General features: G+C 63.1%; 1 protein-coding gene across 1 annotated transcript; it reads right to left on the bottom strand.

Annotated features, from left to right (window-relative positions):
- Positions 1-6067: 6067 nt before the first annotated feature.
- PRELP (proline and arginine rich end leucine rich repeat protein) lies at positions 6068-16564 on the bottom strand. The gene is made up of 3 exons (XM_054176405.1): positions 16253-16564; positions 8724-9675; positions 6068-6680 (listed from the first exon to the last, which is right to left on the bottom strand). Exons 2-3 carry the CDS (start codon positions 9658-9660, stop codon positions 6502-6504), a joined length of 1116 nt encoding a protein of 371 aa, XP_054032380.1. The 5' UTR covers positions 9661-9675; positions 16253-16564; the 3' UTR covers positions 6068-6501.
- Between the last annotated feature and the right edge of the window lie 3039 nt (positions 16565-19603).

The following is a 19603-nucleotide window of genomic DNA, read 5'->3' as shown; positions in this document are numbered from 1 at the left end:
TGGACCTACCCCCTGCCTCCTCCCGGCCGTGGAGAGCCCCCAGGACGCTCCCTTGGGCTGCTGCGCTGGCCAGGGAAGGGCTCCTGGGCTTTTAACGTGCGGAGCAGGGGGGGAGGGGGCTTCACAGAGGGGCCTGGCATGGCTGCTGGCAAGGGGAGAGGCAGGATGCAGCCAAACAAGGCTGCAGTCCCCCACTGGGACCCCCCAGGGCTGAGCCAGCCCCGGTGGTGGCTGCGCTCCCACTGGCGGGGGGGGCAGGATGGGGCCCGTGCTGTGCTCCCTCTGCCCTGCTGTCCCCAGGGACAATGGGGACACAGCCTGTGGCAGAGGGGGCAGAGCCAGCTCCACCCTTGCCCCAACCAGCCCAGCCCCTGCCAGGCTGCAAAACCATTTCCAGCCGTGGCCATCCCTAGGGGTGCAGGAAGGACAAAGCAGCAGCCACAGCCCCCCCCGGTGCTGCTCTGGGGTGCAGCTGGGTGGGCCCTTGAGGTCCAGGGAGTATCCCAGCCCTAGGGAGGGAGTGGGGGCAGCTGCTGCCCCCCAAGGGTTGGGGGGGGGGCACTCCAGCACCCAGGCTGCTGCTGCTATTTGGCTCATCCTCTCCCCCCCTCTCCCGCAGGGCTCAGCATTGCTCACCCCTCTGTGTTGCTCTGGAAACCTGGGGGTGGTCTGGGGAGGGGGAGCTGGTGCAGCTGCTGGGGGGGTGGGGGGGATGGCAATGCTGCTCCCCTCAGCAAGGTAGGGTGGGAGGCACCCCCCGTGGCCCCCCTGTGTGCACCCCCACGCTCTGGGGCAGGGGCACTGCTCCATACCCACTGTGGTAGAGCTCAGCTTGGAGGGGACCATGGTCCTGCTTCATCCGGGGGGGAGGGGGGGGGATGTCATGTGGGGTTGGGACATGCCAGGGCGGGCAGGGTGGGCACGGCAGCCCCCTGGGCTCCTGGCAAGCTCTGGGCAGCTTTGTGCACACACAGCCTCCCACTGCTGTAAAAATGTTCTTCTCTGGCAGGCAGATTGCAGCCCACGCCGCAGCCCCCCCCCAGGCACTGCACCCATCTGCCAGCGCCTACTGGGCAGGCAGGGACACCCTGGCAGCCCCCTCACCGGTGGGCACAAGCCTCATTCATGCACCCACAGCTCCCTCCCCCCACCCCAGCCCACGGTGTCTCCCCCTGCCAGGGCAGCCCCAGCCCTGCTCAGCACGGAGGGGAGCAAAGGGTCAGCACTGAGCTTCATTAAGGCTCTCATTAGGCAGCTCCTCAGGCGCCGGGACGGAGGCGATGTGGCAGCTGGGGGGGGAGGGGGGTGGGCAGCAGAGCTGACTCAGAGCCTCTGCTCCGCGGAGGGGCTGCAGGAGCTCGGCCGGGGTCTGCTGGGACACCCCCACCCCAGGGAGTGGCTGCAAGGGACTTGGCCTTCAGCTGGCTCCAGCCTGGGGGGGCAGCTGCAAACCCTCACAGGCAGGGAGGTCCCCACAAGTGGGCTGGGGGAGGGTCCCCACCTGCCAGGGGAGCTTGCTTTGACAGTGCCTGATCCTGCTCCAAAGTGCCCTCTTTGATGCCCACCCCAGCAGCCCTACAGCCCCCATGGGACAAGGGGCTTCCAGCCTCCCCCTTCACCCCAGGGCACAGACAGCGAGGGGAAGGCTTCCCCCTCTGATGGCCCAGGTCCCCCTCTGATGGCCCAGGTCCTACTCCCAAGGTGGCCAGGGGCTGCTTGCAGGGGGAAGGAATGACCCTCCCCTGCCTTTGCAGCGCTCATTGCCAGGGAGAGAGGGCTGAGCTCTGCCAGCTCACGACAGAACAAGAGGGAATGGCCTCAGGCTGCAGCAGGGGAGGCTTGAGTGGGCTGCTGGGAATTGTTTTCTGACTGAGAGGGTGGTCAGGCTGCCCAGGGAGCTGGTGGAGTCCCCAGCCCTGGAGGTGTTTAAGAGCTGTGGAGATGTGGTGCCTGGGGGCATGGACTTGGCAGAGTGGGGTTGAGGTTGGACTGATTCAGAGAGTCACAGAATGGGTTGGGTTGGAAAGGGCCTCAAAGCTCAGCCAGCTCCAACCCCCTGCCATGGCCAGGGACACCTCCCACCAGCCCAGGCTGCTCAGGGCCTCATCCAGCCTGGCCCTGAACCTCCAGGGGGGGAACATCCACAGCCTCCCTGGGCAAGCTGTGCCAGAGCCTCCCCTCCCTCACTGGCCAGAATTTCCTCCTCATCTCCAGTCTCAATCTGCCCTCCTCAAGCTTCAGTCCATCCCCTCTCACCCCAGCACCACAAGCCCCTGAGCTTGAAAGTCTTTTCCAACCTAAATGCTTCTCTGAGCTGCCCCTGGAGGCAGCCAGCGATGCACACCCAGGATCCCTACCCAGGGGGTTCAGGATCCACCCCCAGGGGGTTCAGGATCTCCACTCAGAGGGTTCCTGGTCCCTACCCAGGGGGTTCCTGGTCCCCACCCCCATCACGAAATATGAAGTTCTTACTCTTAAGCTCCCCCCCCAACCCCAACAGCCCAAACCCCCCGAGGGGAGCCGAGTGCCTGTGCTGGCTCTGCACACACATCCCCCACCCCCCCGTGAGCAGCCCCTGCGTTCGCACCCCCTCCCACGGGCAGCCTCCCTCCTGCTCCGCTCATGATTCACGTGGGGAGAGCAGCAGCAGCGGGAGGAGGGGTTTGGGAGCTCTGGAGACGGGCAGGAGCAGGAATCGCTGCCTACAGCCCTTCTGCTGGTGTGCAAACACGTGTGCCTGGCGTGAGCGCAGCCCCGGCCCGCAGCCAGCCCCGGCCCGCAGCCAGCCCCGGCCCCCCGCCAGCCCCGGCCCCCCCTTGGCTGCTCTCATGCCTGCCCTCAGGGTGCCCCTCTGCTGCTCCCCCGCGGCCACAACGCACCCTGGGGACTGCTTGCCCAGCTCCTCTGGGAGGGGGAAGGGGATGTGGGGCAGCTCGGGCAGCTCACATCCCCTGCTCCAGCTCACAGCCAGCGGCTTCCCCTGGGTGGGTTGCAGGGACAGCAACAGCAGCGGCTGCAGCCATGGCACTGGGAGCTGCAGCCAGCCCCAAGAGCTGCAGCCACGGCACTGGGAGCTGCAGCCAGCCCCAAGAGCTGCAGCCACGGCACTGGGAGCTGCAGCCAGCCCCAAGAGCTGCAGCCACGGCACTGGGAGCTGCAGCCCCAAGAGCTGCAGCCACGGCACTGGGAGCTGCAGCCACAGCACTGGGAGCTGCAGCCAGCCCCAAGAGCTGCAGCCACAGTCCCAAGAGCTGCAGCCACGGCACTGGGAGCTGCAGCCAGCCCCAAGAGCTGCAGCCACAGCACTGGGAGCTGCAGCCAGCCCCAAGAGCTGCAGCCACGGCACTGGGAGCTGCAGCCCCAAGAGCTGCAGCCACGGCACTGGGAGCTGCAGCCACAGCACTGGGAGCTGCAGCCAGCCCCAAGAGCTGCAGCCACAGTCCCAAGAGCTGCAGCCACGGCACTGGGAGCTGCAGCCAGCCCCAAGAGCTGCAGCCACAGCACTGGGAGCTGCAGCCAGCCCCAAGAGCTGCAGCCACAGCACTGGGAGCTGCAGCCAGCCCCAAGAGCTGCAGCCACAGTCCCAAGAGCTGCAGCCATGGTATTGGAAGTTGCAGCCCCAAGAGCTGCAGCCATGGCCTTGAGAGCTGCAGCCACGGCACTGGGAGCTGCAGTTCCAGTCCCAGGAACTGCATCCAGGCTCTCTTAATTAGCAGAAGAGCTCATTAAGACAGGCCCCATGCTCCACCAACCTGCCCCTTACCTGGTGCTGCTTGGGAGTCCATCCCATCACCTGCTCGAGAGAGAGCAGCCCCCCAGCCCCCCACCCCAAGCTCCCCAACCTCCTGCTGCAGGGACCTCAGTGGCCTCCTGCCCTCCAGCTGCTGGGAGGCTTGTCCCCAGGGGGGCAAACGTGGTCCTGAAGGCAGCAGCAGCAGGGAGGATGAGGATGGCTGGAAGCAGAGGGGGAGGCAGGCCCGGGCACGGTGCTGGGTCCCTTGTGAATCATTTTATTTCCACTGCTGTGGAGAGTAGGAGTGAAAATGCCATTGAGCTGCAGTCAGGGGAGAGCTGCGTCTGTCTCTGGCTATATCTGTACAGTCTACCAAGATATTTACACATCACAGAGAAATATACACACAGGGGCTGCAGGGGGGCAGGCTGGGACCTGTCCCACCCTGCAAAGCCCACTGCAGGATGGCTGGAGAAGAGACTTTGGGGCACAGGAGCGTGGAGGCTTAGGGCTGGGAAAGACCTTGAAGAGCACAGAGGCATCCTGGAAGGGGTTGGGCTGGAAGGGAACCTCCCAGGCTCGTTCAGTCCAAGCCCTCTGCACCCAGCAGGGACATCCTCCGCTGCAGCAGGCTGCTCTGAGCCCTCTCCAGCCTCACCTTGAAGATCTCCAGGGATGGAGCCTCAGCCACCTCCCTGGGCAGCCTGCTGCAGGGTTCCAGCAGCCTCCTGGGGCAGAACTTGTTCCTCACACCCAATCTCCATCTGCTCTGCTCTCATTTCACTGCCCCTGGTCCTGTCCCTGCAGGCCTTTGGGAGCAGTCCCTCTGCAGCCTGCTCACAGCTCCCTTCAGCTACTGGAAGCTGCTCTAAGGTCTCCCTGGAGCCTTCTCTTCTCCAGGCTGAACAGCCCCAGCTCCCTCAGCCTGTCCTCGTAGCAGAGGTGCTCCAGCCCCCCTCCAGCCCTCCTCTGGCCCTGCTCCCTCAGCTCCCTGTCCTTCCAGCCCAACCCTTGCCAGGAGAGCACAAGCCTGGGTGAGAAGGGGGCAGGGGGAGGGCTTCTGAGCTTTTTAGCACTGGGAAGGAAGGGAGCACCCAGCTCACTGGGCTGTGCCCAGGCTGCAGGGAGCATCCCTGTGGCCTCCCCAGGGAGCAGGACACGGTGCCTGTCCATGTCCAGCTGGGAGGAGGGGCCCTGTGGGTGGCTGAACAGGCAGGAGGTTTCTGCTGCTTCCTTTGGTCTGGTGCTTTAAGGCTGATTTCAGATGGATTCCCCCCACCCCCCCAAGAAAAACCTCTCAGTTGGATTTTGGGGTGGGTTTTTTTTTTCCCTCTTAAACCCAAATCCTGAGAATCAGGAAGGAAAAAGGAGAGACTAACCCCTCCTGAACCTGGACCCCCTAAATGTGCAGGCAGAGAGGCAAGGGGGGAGAGGGGGGGCTACAAAAATGGCTTCTAAAATTCCCTTTTTCTTTCATTTCCTTCTTCTTCAAACAAAAAGCAAGCCCAGGCCTGCTTGGTTGGTTCAAGGAAGCAAGAGGGAGTTACAATTCCAAGAGGGGGGAGTCCAGGCAGGAGGGCAGAGTGGACACCTCAGGGGCCACAGCCTGGGTTTGCACCCACACCAGCATCTGCCCCCCCAGTACCTACACACAAAGTGAGTGTCCCACTGGCCTCCCTCTGCTCTCCCCCCTGGGCTGGGCCCCATGCTCATGGCAGGTGCCCAGCATTGGGGTGCTGGAGGCTTGGGGCGCTGCCTGCATCAGGGAGGGGGCCTGGGTTTGGCTGCGAGCAGCAGGATGAGGCCAACGCGCTGAGCCCTGCAGCCCGCGGTGCTGGGAGGGGGCTGCAGCACCATCAGCTGCTGGGGGTGGGGGCTGGGAGGGAGCCTGGGTGGGATGAAAGCTGGGGAAGGGGCTGGAGGGGATGTGGGGCACTGCTGTGGGGAAGCTGCAGCCCAGCCCAGGGTGCAGGAGAGCCCAGCTCCAGCTGCGGGGGCTGGGCACCCTCCCTGCTCCCCTCCTGCCAACAGCGATGTGGCACCAAGGCCAAAGCCCCCCGGGAGGGCCCGGGCAGGAGCACCTTGTCCCTCACGCAGGGGTCGCGGATGTGGCTCTGGCCGCGAGGTGTCGTTGCCGGTCCTGCCGGCCCCGCCGGTCACCCCCGGCCCCGGCCACCCCCGGGCCCGGCCACCCTCTGCCCGCACTGATTCTGCTCCCCTGGCCACCCGCCGCCCCTGCACCCAGCTGGCACCACCCTGCATCCGAGGGCAACCCAGGGCATCCCTGCTCCAGCTCCGCCGCTGATCTCCCCTCGGGGCTGTCTGGGTGCTGCCCCCCCAGGCCCGCAGCGAGGTGGCCTCTGGGCTGCCTCCTCAGCTCCGTCTGGAGATGCTTTCGGCTTGGATCGGATCCAATCTCCTGAAACTCTGCTGGGTGGAAGGGGAGAGGCAGAGCCAGCTGCAGGGCTGGCCTGGGTGAGGGCAGAGAGGGCAGAGCCCAGGGGCAGGGGATGATGCTGTAGCCTGGGCCGGCTGCTGCGGCTCGGTGCTGCTATCCTGCAGGCAGTGGTCCCCAAGGATGCCCCAGCCACGAGTGACCACGGCCCCCACGGGGGAGGAAAGGGGAGAAGGGCCAGAGGGATGGAGGTGGGGTGTGAGGAGGGGGAGAGGGAGGCAGAGAGGGTCCCACGTATCAAATACCAACTCGGGGTGGGGCTCAAGTCTGTGTGCAAAGCCAAGTCCTGGGAGGGCAGCGCTGCAGAGCAGGGCTAGAAGACCACGGACTGCAGGAGGCGGAAACACATCATCAGGTCCAAGGGGATGGGCGGCTTCAGGAGGTTCCCATCCAGCCGCAGGTACCGCAGCCGGGGCACGCCCTCCAGGTCGGAGGGGGAGAAGTCGTGGATGGACATCAGGGAGGTTGGGCAGATCTGCGTCCCGTTGATCTCTGCGAGGAGAGAGGAGGGGGAGGGAGGTTAGGGGAAAAGTGGGAGGGAGGTTAGGGAGGGAGGTTGGGGGCAAAAGTGGGAGGGAGGTTGGGGGGCAAAGCAAGGCAGAGAGGGATGCTGGAAACACCACCCCTACCCCCACCTGCCTGCTGAACCCCAAAATGAGGTTGCTCTGGCACCAAGGAGGAGAATCACCAAGCTCAGCACAGCCCCAGGGAGAGGAAAATCTGCTTTTGTTCAGGCAGGAAGTAGGTCACATTGAGCCCAGGCTCTGGGGGGGATGTGGTGTCAGTTGGAAGAGGAAAAGGGATTATTCCTGACATGCAACCTGCAGAGCCAGCCCTCAGCCTTCAGAAACACCTGCCAAGGAGACAGGGCCCAGGACCTTACACTGCAGATCATGTCACTCACCAGCTCCTTGCCCTCTGCTGGATTTCCCCACCCCAGGGCTTGTGCTATGGAATATAAACCTGGGGGGGGTTGTGCCTCCAGAGGCTGGAGGGGAAAAGAGAGCTGGGGGCCATGAGCTGGGGGCCATGAGCTGGGGCCATCCCTCCAAGGAAAGCCCCAGCAGGACTTGGGCATCAGTGAGTGTGAAGGCAGCAGCTGCCACCACCTGTGCCCCAAGGTGCCCCTTGGCTGCCCTTTGGTGGTTAAACCAAGTGCAGGCTTGAAGCAGATGCTCAGCACTGTGCCCTTCTCCTCTAGGAGCTGCTGAGCCTGAAGGGATGGGATGTGACTCGGGGAGGGTCGTGTCCCTCTCCCCAGCATCACCTCCCATGAGGTGCTGAGTGCTGGCCTGCAAGGAGCAGCTCCCTGGCTCATCCCTTCCTGGCTCAGCCAGTGCCCACTTTAGGAGCCACTAAAAGCTGCTGGGTGGTTTTACAGCCTCCCTTTGGGCGTGGAGCACTCCTGCCCAAGCCATCCCTGCACAACAAACACCACAGCCTGGAAGCTCTGTGGGCACAACTCCCCTCATGGGGACCACCCTCCTGCCCAGCAGCTGCTCCACAGGGTGGGTAAAGCCCTGGGTGGGTCCTGCAGCCCCCACCACAGCCAGGGAGAGGCTTCTGGAGCTCATGGAGGGTTTCTGGCAGAGGTGCCAGGTCCTTGCTGCCCCATGGGTTGCTGGACCTCTCTGACAGCAGAAACACCTGGGGAGGCCAGGAGGGGGTCTCTGCCTTCCCCTCACACCTCCAGGCTGTGCTCACACATTTCTCAAGCCAGCCTCTCTCCCAGGAAGTTGCAGTGCTCTGCCTGCCAGGGTGTGAAGCTGTCCCAGTTGGTTTGCCAAGGCAGCCTCCAGCTCAGCCTTGCTCTCCCTGCTCCTTCCCCGGTGAGGCTCAGCCCCAGAGCCAGCCTGGGTTATTTCTAACCATCTTGCCTGGGGATTTGGCAGCTGCTCCTGCAGTGTGTGCTCAGAGTCTCCTTTTTAACACAGCCCTGCCTGACAGAACCCCAGCACGGAGGGGTTGGAAGGGACCTCTGGAGATCATCCACTGCAACTCCCCTGCCAAAGCAGGGCACCCACAGCAGCCTGCCCAGGAGCACAATGGCCAGGGGGGGCTGGAAGCTCTCCACACATCCACAGCCTCTCTGGGCAGCCTCCTCCAGGCCTCCAGAACCCTCACTCCAAAGAAGTTCCTCCTCCTCCTGTTCAGATGGAACCTCCAGGGTGCCAGTTTGTGCCCATTGCCCCTTGTGCTTCCCCTGGGCACCACTGAAAGAGCCTGGCCCCATCCCCTGCTGGGGAGGTAACCATTTCCCTGGCCACAGCCCCAGAGGAGAGGCTGCCACAGGAGCAGCCCTGCAGCACCAGGAGCAACTCCTCTCTGCCCCTCAGCCACCACCCTGACCCTCAGGCCATCCTTCCCCCCACATGCAAACCCTCTTCGGGCCTCCTTCACCCAGAGCTCTCCTCACCACTGCAACCCCCTCGGGAGGGTTCCCTGGGTGCAAAGTGACCCTTTAGAAGGAGGCAGCTGCCAGCCCCAAGCCCACCTGCCCCCCACCCCCCGAGCCCAGCCCAGCCTGGGACTCACTCTCGATGGAGTTGTTGTTCAGGTAGAGGTGCTCCAGCTTGGGGCTGATGAAGGGCACGTTGGTCAGCTTGTTGTGGGCCAGGTGCAGCACCAGCAGGTTGGTGAGGTTGAAAGAGTTCCTGGGCAGCCCTTTGTCAGAGATCTGGTTGTAGTTGAGCCTGATGAAGGCCAGGTTGGGGAACTCCTTGAAGTAGTCGCTGGGGATGTCCTCGATGTTGTTCCTGTCCAGGAAGAGCTGGTGGATGGCGCTGGGCACGCCGGGGGGCATCTTCCTCAGGATGTTGTGGGCCAGGTTGAGCTGCATGAGGTTCTTGAGCCCCTTGAAGGTGTTCTTGTTGAAGACCCCATCGCTCAGCTTGTTGTGGTGCAGGTCCAGCAGCACCAGGTGCTCCAGCTTGTTGAAGACCCCGGCGGGGATCTTGGAGATCTGGTTCCTGCTGAGGCGCAGCTGCTCCAGGTTGGGGGGCAGGAAGGCTGGCACCTCCTTCAGCTGGTTCTTCTCCATGTAGAGGAAGATGAGGTTCTCCAGCCGCTCCAGCACCTTCCTGTCCACCTTCCTGATGCGGTTGTTGTCCAGGTTCACCCACTTGAGCCCCGTGGCGTTCCTGAAGGCCTCCTCGGGGAGGTCGTCGATGAAGTTGTTCTGCAGGTAGAGGTAGTGGATGCGGGGGGGGATGGGCGGCACCCGGCGCAGGTTGCGGCTGTCGCAGTAGAGGGCGGAGGGGAAGTCCGGGGGGCAGTAGCACTCCCGGGGACAGTCGGGGAAGACGGAGGGGGGCCCCGGGGGCAGGGGCGGGGGCAGCTCTGTGGGCTCCACCGGCTCCTCGAAGGCAGGAGGCGGCCGGGTGGGCTTCCGGGGGGGCTTCCTGCGCTGCCCGCTCGCCCCCGAGGCCAGCGCCAGAACCAGCGGCAGGAGCAACCCGAGGGCCACCTTCATGGTCCAGACGTGTCCCTGAGGGAGGCAGCGAGAGGAGAGGCATTAGGAGGGGGCCCAGCGTGGGCAGCACATCACCTGGCAGGCAGGGACTCACCTCTCGTCCCTGCCAGCAGCCTCTTTCCTTCCCTCCCCCTCGGAGGGGAGCCTCAACCCCCAAACTTCTCTAGACCATGAGCTGCCCTCTCCCTGGCTCAGCTGCGTGCTGGGGGAGGTGGTTTGAGGCATTTTGCATTCAGTTTGGGCTTTTTGTTTGTTTGTTTGGCTTTTTTTTCTTGCATGCCACCCCCAGCAGTACCCCACAAAGCCTGGGTGCCCCTGGGACCCACCAGCACCACTCCAGCAAGGTCTCTGCTCCTTCAGAGGCCTTGATGGATGAGGCTTCATTTTGCACTTGAGCCAAAAAATCAATGAGTCAGGAGCAAATTGGCTGAGCCACAGCATCAGGAGGCCAGCAGCAGCCAGTGGGACAGCAGAGATGGATGGGCCTGGGCTTCAGGGACAAGGATGTCGTGCAGCACAGCCCATTCCCAAGGCTGGGGGATAAAAAGGGCCTTGGCAAGGTGGCTCCTGGGCAATACCAAAGGTGTTTGGCTCTACAGCTCCCTGAGCTGCCCAGATAACCAACCCATCCCCTCCAGACCCACTGCAGGGGGCTGGGATGGTTACCTGGGGAGCGTCTCAGGAGAAGTAGGAGACCTGGAGGGATCAAGAGAGGTCTCTGCTTGCCCCTAGCCAGAGAGTTTCTCCTGGGCATCAGCTCAACACCTTACACAGACCACCTCTCCCTCCTCTCTGGGTTGTTACCAAGCCCATGAAGGCTGTTTGTCCCACCTCTGTTTGTCCCACCTCTGCCTGTCCCATCACCTCTGGCTGCCTCATCTGCCTATCCCATCTCCACCTGTCCCATCACCTCTGCCTGTCTCATCTCTGCCTCTCCCATCTCTCTCTGCCTGTCTCATCTCTGCCCTTCCTGCTGCTGCCTGCAACAGCAGCACTCCTCCTTGCAAGACTGCTGCTGGTAGCTCTCCATCTGATGCCTTGGAAGAGGGAGGGAAGCAGCTTGTTGCAGACAAGCTCCCCAGCAAGGCCTGTGCAGAAGGTGCTTTGGATGATGTGACACTCCCCAGGGCCAGCTGGAGGAGAGCAGGCTGTGGGCTTCCTGGGCAGATACCTCGGGGTGCTGGCCAGGCTCTTCCCAGCAGCATTTTGTCACCCAGCAGGAACAGAGCCGAGCTGGAGGCATGGGGAGGCAGATGGAGGAGCTTGGCAGAGGCAGGGTGGGAAAGAGAATCAAGTGAGATGAGACAGGGAGGAAGAGAAGGAGGAAGATGAGGAGGCTCAAAGAAAGATGAGGAGGCTCAAAGGAAGATGGATCTCCAGGGCAAATGGAGTGTGGGAGCCAGCACTGCTGGGGCAGGGGGCAGCAGCACTTGGTGGTTCTGAAGGTACAGCTCAGCTTCTCCTGGCTCATTGCTTTCTGCCACACAACAAGAGGGAGCAGAGGTCTCAGCTCACTGGCCCACAGTGCAGCTCTGGTGGCCACAGTGGCTCTGGCACTGGAATCAGCATGGCTGGCAGGAGCAGCCAGCAGGCAGGGCTGAGCTGTGCACATCCTCTTTGCCTTTGCCCAGCAGCAGGGACACGTCTGCAGCCCTCATTTGACCAGCAAGCAGCACAGACCACCACTGCTGGGGCAGAGCCCTGCCACACCAACCCCCTTTCAGCTGCCAGCTTCCCAGCAGGGTCCTCATCCCACCCAGGGAGGCCCTTAGGGCCCCTCAGTGGGCCACTGCTCCCAGTGCTGTGCTAGCCCAGCTGCCTTTGAAGCACTCCCAGCACATTCCTGGGGCTCCGAGTCATGGACTTCCTCCAAGCACAGAGCCTGCTCTCCCTCTCCCCCCTCCACATCCAGGCTGTTACTTTCCTTTTTGTCTCACTGGCTCCCATCTGGCTCTGGTTAACCCTACAAGCCTCCCGTGGCTGCTGGTTTCAATCAGAGCTCTGGCATCTCGCTGGGGGAAGGGAGGGACGGGGAAAGAGCAGCGGGGCCCAAACGCTGCCAGACACTCAGCTCAGCAGAGCTGCAGCCAGGGAGTCCCCTCGGGGGAGGGACGTCTGTGCTTCTGTCCTGTAACCGTTCAGACGTGGAGCTCAGGTTGCACAGCAGAGCACAGAGGCACTCACGACAGGCAGCTGCTCTACGTGCAGCCTCCTCCCTGCCCCGGGAGCACCTTGCTCCTTCCCCAGCCACGTCCCTCCCTGCACTTGGCTCTCCCCCCTCCCCCCACCTTGTTCCAAACTCCTCCTTTCCAAATCTCAGACCTGGATTTTAACACCCACCACAGCCGGGGGGAGCAGCGAGGGCCGGGGGCTGCCTTTGGCCCTTTGCAGCAGGGAGGAGGCAGCACAGCCCAGCCCAGGACGTGCTGCGAGCAGGCATTCAGCTCCTTCCTCTCCCAGGGCGATGCTCAGCTCGGGCCACCCGGCAGCCCCCCCGGGCAATGTCACAGGGGGGGTGGGGGACGGGGCAGAGCTGGCACCCGCTTGCTCTCGGGGGCTGGCTGAGCTCTCAGCCCTTCCAGGAACAGCCCAGCCCAGCCCAGCCTGCAGCATCCCCTCCGCGGGAGGCTTCGGGCTGCAGATGTTCAGGGACTCGGCGGCAGTCAGCGAGCCAGAAACGCAGGCTGGAGAGCAGCAGCACCGTGTGGCCTTTGTCAGCACAGGAGGAAGGTGTCAGCCGGCAGAGGCAGCGCCTCCGATCTGCTGTCCCCCGTGCCCGCGGGGACTGGCACGGCCTCTCTGCCCCCCACAGCCGGGCAGAGCCAGCACTGCCCCCACCCTGCCCTGCTGCTGGCCCCCACCAGCCTCTCCCTGCAAGGCTGCAGCTCCCAGCCGAGGCTCTGCCCACCACAGCCCAGCCTGCTCTGGGAGGCAGGACCCACAGCCAGGCAAACCTGCAGGAAAGCAGTTCGGTGCCAGCAGGGTCCCCTCCCGAGCCCTGCATGCACAGCTGCAGCCTTGCCACAAGCCTGAGGCCACCACCAGCTCTCCAGCTGCCTCCAGCACGCTGGAACGTTCAAAGCCAGCTCCCCCCTGGCCCCTACACAGTGAGAGTCTGTTCTCCATCCAGCTCCATGCAGTTGGGTTTGCTGGCACCAGTGCAAGAAGTCAGATCTCAGATCCCACACCCTGACCCTGCAGGGGAGCCAGGGCTCAGCCTCTGCTCCACAAACCTCTCCCCTTGACCTTCCTCACCACTCCCCGGTGGAGAGGGCTGCTCAGGACCCCAGGCACCCACAAGGAATCCATGCAACTGGAACAAAGTTCAGCCATGAAGCAATGGAGGCATTCAGGAAACCAAGTGGCTGGTGTGGAGAGCAGGACGGACTCGTGGCCACAAACCAGCCCTGACACCTCCTGAGCTGCAGGCTGGGCTGACCAAGGCACCCAACAGATGCCAGCCTGGGATGCTTCCCAGCAGGAGGCAGATGCTCCTCCAGTAATCCCATTACAAGGGACCAAACTCCAGGCCAACAGCTGGAAATTCCAGCTCCAAATGCCACTGGGCTTTGCTTTCCAAACAGTTTATCTTCCCTGCCTCTCCCAAGCAGCTCTCGCTGCCAGCCCAGGGACTGCTGCCAAGGGCAGGCAGAGATCACAACCTCCGAGGCAAGAGTGACCTATGGGGGGAGGAGGGGAGGGGGCATTGGGATGTTTGGCACGGGCAGAGGTCCCAACGTCCTCCCTCGGGAGCCTCCTGCCCTCCCCACCTCCCCCTGTGGCAGCTCGATGCGCAGCAGCTGGCTCCGGATGGCTGTCACCGATGTGCTCAGGAGCTCTGCTCCCGCGGAGCGGCCGGCAGGGAGGAAAGGACCTCCTGACTTGGGGAGGAGGGGGGAGAGCCTGGGTGGTTGGCCCAGGGATCCTTTCCAGCCCATCGGCCACAGCCCTGCTAGATCCCTTCACAGCTTCCCCACCGAGACCCCCAATTCCTCTCAGCCCTGGGAGCCTCCCCGCAGCCAGCCTGGGAACCTGCACTTGGGAGCAGGGGGAGGAGGCCAAGCTAAAAATAACCCAAAGGAAACAAAAGCTGCCCCCGTGGCCAACCACCAGAGCACCTCCAGGACAGCCTGGGTCTGAGCAGCTGGAAGCAGCACAGGCAGCTCTTTATCTGCTGGGAATGCTGGGAGAGGGCTAGAGCCAGTGCAAGCCCCTGGGGAGGGCAGGCACAGTGTCACCAACGTCCCCAGGGCCCTCTGCAGAGCAGAGTCCTGATGCAAGAAGCTTCTCCTCTCAGCCTTTCCCAGCGAGCTCAGCTGGGGCTGGACTCACAGAGCTGCTTGGGTTGGCAGAGGCCTCCAGGAGCATCCAGGCTGAGCTTCAGCCTCGCACCACCACGGCCACCAAACCCTGTCCCCAGGTGCCACACGTTCCCTGGCCACCCCCAGCCATGAGGACTCCACCACCTCCCTGGGCAGCCTCTGCCAAGCCCTGGCTGCTCTTGCAGTCAAGAAATTGTCCCTGGACATGGTCCAGGCACCCAAGGGGCTCAGCTGTGCTGTTTCTTCTTGCAGGGGCAGTGCTGTGGCCACGGAGGGGGTGGAGAACCTGCCACAGAGCAGCTCAGACACACTCCTGGGCTCTGGAGATAGACTTTGAGGCTCAGCCCGAGGGCTGTAAGACACAAGGGTGATGCTGATGCACAGCTCCTGCATCCCTCTGCTTGCCAGGAGCATTTCCTCACTGTACCACAGCCACCAGACTGGCTGCAGAAGGCTTCTCACCTTCACTGCTCCCTCCAGCAACCTCCTCCTGCAGCAGGGGCTGTGGGAAGGCAGCCCTGGCAGAAACCATCTCTCTGCTGCCTTCTCCATGTCAGCAACTCCCTCCCTGCATGTCCCAACTCTTCCCAGGGCTGCTCCTGGCTCTGCCTGCCCACAGATCCCTGTGCCACACACGGTGGAACTGGCTGGACACAGACAAAAGCAAAGGGTGGGAGACAATGTTGCCTAAGCCACCACAGCCTGGCCCCCGAGCCTGCCCCCCCTGCACCCCCCACCCCCTCCAGGCCACCTCACCGTGGTCCCCCCCAGATCTGCTTTTCCCAAGGGTGGGAAGCTGCTGATATTTTATCAGCTGCTGCTGCCTCATCCCTCCCCTCCAGCCTCTTCCCTCCCACAGCTGCACTTTAATCTCTTCCCAGGTGATAACACTCAGCCCTCACCCCCTCCCTTCCCAGGGGAGCAGGGACACCCAGCACCCTGCATCCCTGCCTGTCCTGGGCTGGCTGAGGCCCTTCCCAGGAGGCATCTCAGCAGGCTCGTGGGATGCCATCGGCTGAGCACCACATAAGGCAGGGCCACGGTCAGAGGCTGCCAGGAAAGCTTCCAAGCCCTCCTGTGTGCCTTGCTCTGCAGGCAGCTGCCCAGGGGATGAATCCCCACTTTCTGCCCTCTCCATGCTCTTCCTAAAGCTCTCAAACAGCCAGGGAAGGGCAGGATTGGGATGAGATCCTCCCATGCCACAGAACTCTTTCCCCCCAGGACTTAACCTGGTCCAGCTGAAGATGTCCCTGCTGGCTGCAGGACCTTTAGAGATCCCTTCCAGCCCAAGACTTCAGCAAACATCTCTGCCCTGTTGCTTCCTCCCATCACCTCCTGCCTCAGCTGGGAGCAGAGACAAAGAGCTGGCTCCAAACGGGACCCACACAGCAGCTCACACCGCGGGGAGGCGTGGGGAGGGGGCTGCAGCTCTTTGCCTGCCTGCGGCAGAGGTGGCTCAGATCTCGGAGACAGAGGCAGCAAAAGTGGTGCCACAAGCCCAGGGGAGGCTCAGTGTGATCCAGGCACGGGAGAAGGGCTTCACCACCGGCGTCTGGGGCATTCGAGTGCCCCGGGGAGCATCGAGGTGCACTTGGGCTGCTCCTGAATCCCCAAGCAGCGCAGGGCTGGTCCCCTCCGCAAGCTCCTCTCTCCGGCACGGGGCTGAGAGGCTGTGCACAGCCCCCTCCCACAGGGGCAGCACCCTGCAGCCCCCTCATTTCCCCAGCTTGCCTGTTGGACCCAGTACAAGGGGAGACCCGATGTCAGCACAGGCTCCCTGGTAGCACTTCTGGAGGTGTTTGCTCCCCTCTCAACCTCTCCCCCTCCCCTCAGACTCCTTCCCAAGGCAGGGGACTGCCCTGGGCACGGCTCAGGGTGTGCAGCCCCCACAGCACCCCAAGCATCCAAGGGGCTGTGAGCACGTCGAGAGCACAGGTCGGGGTCCCCACAGGAAGCTCCTGGCAGTAGCTGCAGCATTTACCCCTACACAGGGCTTGCCTTTGACTTTGCAGCCCCAGCTTGCCCCCCACCCCCTTCCACCTCAGCCTGCCCCATGCAGAGAACAAACTCTTGCGGCAAGAGGAGAAGGAAGGAACAAAGACTGCAGCTGCTGAGGAGCAGAAAGATCAGCGAGAGGAGAGAGCAAGGCAAGGGCAGAGGCTGCTCTGCAGGTGAGAGAGGCTGGAGAGGGCAGGAGCATCGTCGACCATGGCTTGGAGGCTCAGGCAAGGTGAGAAGAACCTGGGGGAAAGCACCTGCCCACATCTTACCTGCGTGCACCTCTCCCTCCTCCTGCCTCCTATTAATCCCCAAGACAAGTTTTGCTCTGGCTCTTTTCCCTCCTCCTCTTCCTCCTCCTCCTCCTCCTCTCAGCACCGCAGCTCCGCCACGAGTGAACCTCAAGCGAGCACGGGGGGGAGGTTTTGTTCCTGGGAGCTGCTTGGGTGGGAGCTGAGGAGGCTGGGACCGAGGCAGCGCAACAATAACCTCTTTATCTGGCAGCCAAGCGCCGCGGGCTCGGCTGCGCGCACGGCCGGCCGGGGCTGGCGCTCCAGCGCGGTTCCTCCTGCTGCAGAGGCTGCTCCCAGCCTGGCTTGCAAAACAAAGCTAATTAATAATAATTCCAATAAGCCCTTCCCTCGCCATGGCTCCCCCCATCCCTCCCCCCCGCCCCCCTCCTCCTCCTCCTCCTCTTTCTGCCAGGAGCCTGCGGTTGGGATGGAGCCCTGGAGCCGTACGCAGCTCGGTCGCGACAGGGATGAGGAACACGGTGGGGGGTTAGGGGGAGGGCTTGGAGTGTGTCAGGAGCCAGTCTGGTTGTCACCAGGCTCCCAGGGACTTCCAGCTGCCCCTCATTGCCTGCGGAAGGAAGCCAGCCCCGAGCTGGGGGGGTCCCGGCTCAGCCCCGTGCTGGGGGGGTCCCGGCTCAGCCCCGTGCTGGGGGGGTCCCGGAAAACACAAAGCGAGGTTCACTCCCTCCCAGCTGCTCCCAGCTTCAATTTAAATCCTGGGGGAACTTAACAGAGAGGGCAGAGCTGTGGCACTGCCATGCAGCCGAGGGGGACATGGACACAGAGCCCCTGGGCTTGTGTGGAGCCTCTGCCAGATCCTGGAGTGGAAAACTGCTGAGCAGAGAGGGGACAGGGCTGAGGGACCCCTGGGACACTGCTGAGCAGAGAGGGGACAGGGCTGAGGGACCCCTGGGACACTGCTGAGCAGAGAGGGGACAGGGCTGAGGGACCCCTGGGACACTGCTGAGCAGAGAGGGGACAGGGCTGAGGGACCCCTGGGACACTGCTGAGCAGAGAGGGGACAGGGCTGAGGGACCCCTGGGACACTCCATGGTTGGGGATGCTCAGAGAGGACATCTCTGCTCCCAGGAGCTTAGAGGCAGCCTGGGACCTGCTGCATGTTCACAGCCCAGGTGTGAATGAGGAGTCCCAGGGGGCACAGTGGCCGTGGGGACCTCCCCCTCACAGGCAGCCCTGAGCTGAGGGGTTCAGGGGTCCTCTTCCCCACCACAAGCCATCCTCTCTCCAGCCAAGCCCATCTGCTGCAGGGGCCAGGAAACCTGAGCTGCTCTGCCTCATTAAAAACCCCAATCCAAACCCCACCAGAGCCTGGCAGCCATCCAGGAGGGTCCAATCCTGCACTGACAGTGGATACCAAGAGCAGCTTCCAACAGAACAAACCAGAGCCTCCCCTCCCTGTTCCCCCCACCCCACTGGACTCCCCCACTTTGCTCCAAACTCCTAAACCATAAAATCCCAGAACCATTTAGGTCAGAAAAGCCTTTTGAGATCACCAGGTCCAAGCATCCCCAGCACAGTGCCCTGCCCCCCAAGACCAGAGGGCTGCTGGTGCCTGCTGCTGGGAGGGGGAGGTCTGCACTGAGCTGGGGCACTGGGATGCCTGAAAGCCAGCAGGTAGCCTGAGCAGTGGCCAGGGACAGAGCAACCACATCGGTGTTCCAGGTCTTTGAAAGCAAGGCTGAGATGGAGACTGCTGCTTGCCAGCTGGAGAGGGCTCAGAATCAATAGGGAGGGGAGAAGCTGCTTGCAGATCCCTGCCAGCTGCTCCACAAACTGCTCAGAACTCCCCAGATCCCCAGGGGTCTGTTTCAAGGTCTGTGTTTGGCTTTCTCTCCTCACTTGGGCATGGAGAAGGGGGAAACTGAGGCACTGAAGGGGGCAACTCCACCATGGAACAGGTTCCTCTCCCAGCCCTCCCCCCACCCTGTGCTCACTCACCTGGGCAGCCTCTGCTGCAGCTCCCAGAGCTGGGCAGCAGGAAAGCCTGCAGCCAGCGTGGTGAGCAGGAGCCCTGCCCTCAGCCAGGGGACTTTGCTTGTTGAGTTTTCCTCCTGCAGGGATTTCTTCCAGGCTCCAGGTTTCACAGCCACCCTCTGGGGTGCTGCTGCAGCCTGGGAGGTGGCTCTGGGCACCACCTGCTCTGGGTCTGGCCCCAAAGCCCTGGGAGTGGTGGAGGGTGGCCATGGAGCAAAGCTGCTCCCAGGGCTTTCCCTGCCTTGGGGTGAGCCCAGTTTCAGTGCTGCTGAGCTCTAGCAGCATCCCCACACCCCTCAGGTGAGCCTCCTCTGTCAAGGGGGACAGGATGAGATCCAGGCCAGGCTTTAGGCTGGAGATGAGGAACAATTTCTTGGCTGCCAGGATGGCCAAGCATTGGCACAGGCTGCCCAGGGAGGTGGTGGAGTCCCCATCCCTGGGGCCATGGTGGGGTTGGGTTGGTGTTGGACTGGGTGAGCTTGGAGCTCCTGCCCAGCAGACACAGCTCCATGATTCTATCCTCTCCAGAGGTCCTTCCCAGCCCCTCCCATTCCCTGCTCCTCTGATCCCTGCTGCTGTTGTCCCCTGGGTCTGTCCCTTTCCCAGCCCTGGCCTGGTTGCTCTGCAGAGGTTTGTAACAGAACCCCCACTCTGGTCTGGCTGAGGTAGGAGAGGAAATGTCTGAGCATGAAGGCAGCAGGAGGCACAGCCAGGGCTGCAGGAGCAGCTTGTCTCCACCAAGGGCAGCTCGAGGGACAGCATCAAGAGGCTCAACAGGGAGGAATGTGGTCCCCAGCAGGCCTGGAGCCCCTCAGGAACAGCGAGGTTTCAGCACCCAGTTGTGCCCTGGCCACTCTGGCCGTGCCCTGGCCACTCTGGCCGTGCCCTGGCCACTCTGGCCGTGCCAGCAGGGAGCTGACAGCAGCCACACAGCTCAGAGGAGAGAGCACAGAGCAAAGCTCCTCCTGTGGCTCCATTGGCTCCAGCTGGGAAGCATCAGAACAGTGACACCTGCCTCCTGCAGCCTCTCCAGCCTCCCCCAGCCATCCCCAGGCCCCTCAAGCACCACAGCACGGTGCTGATGCCTGCCAGCAGCCCATGCCAGCTATGATTAAGAGCAGCTTCTCCTTCTCCTGGCAGAAGGTCCCACTCTGAACCTCCTCACATTCCAGCAGTGACCATTTGCAGCTCAGGCTGCCACAGCATCCCCACTTCCCCCTGGGCAAGGGCAAGGCAGGGAGCACAGCCTCCAGGGGACATGGCAGCATGCTGAGAGCTGCCAGTGCCAGCCCCAAGGCTGTCCCCAAGGGGATCTTGCAGAGCAAAGCAGTGCAG

The sequence above is a fragment of the Dryobates pubescens genome, chromosome 35, assembly GCF_014839835.1.
Source record: "Dryobates pubescens isolate bDryPub1 chromosome 35, bDryPub1.pri, whole genome shotgun sequence".
Taxonomy (NCBI): domain Eukaryota; kingdom Metazoa; phylum Chordata; class Aves; order Piciformes; family Picidae; genus Dryobates; species Dryobates pubescens.
This window is presented reverse-complemented; position numbering and strand designations above follow the sequence as displayed.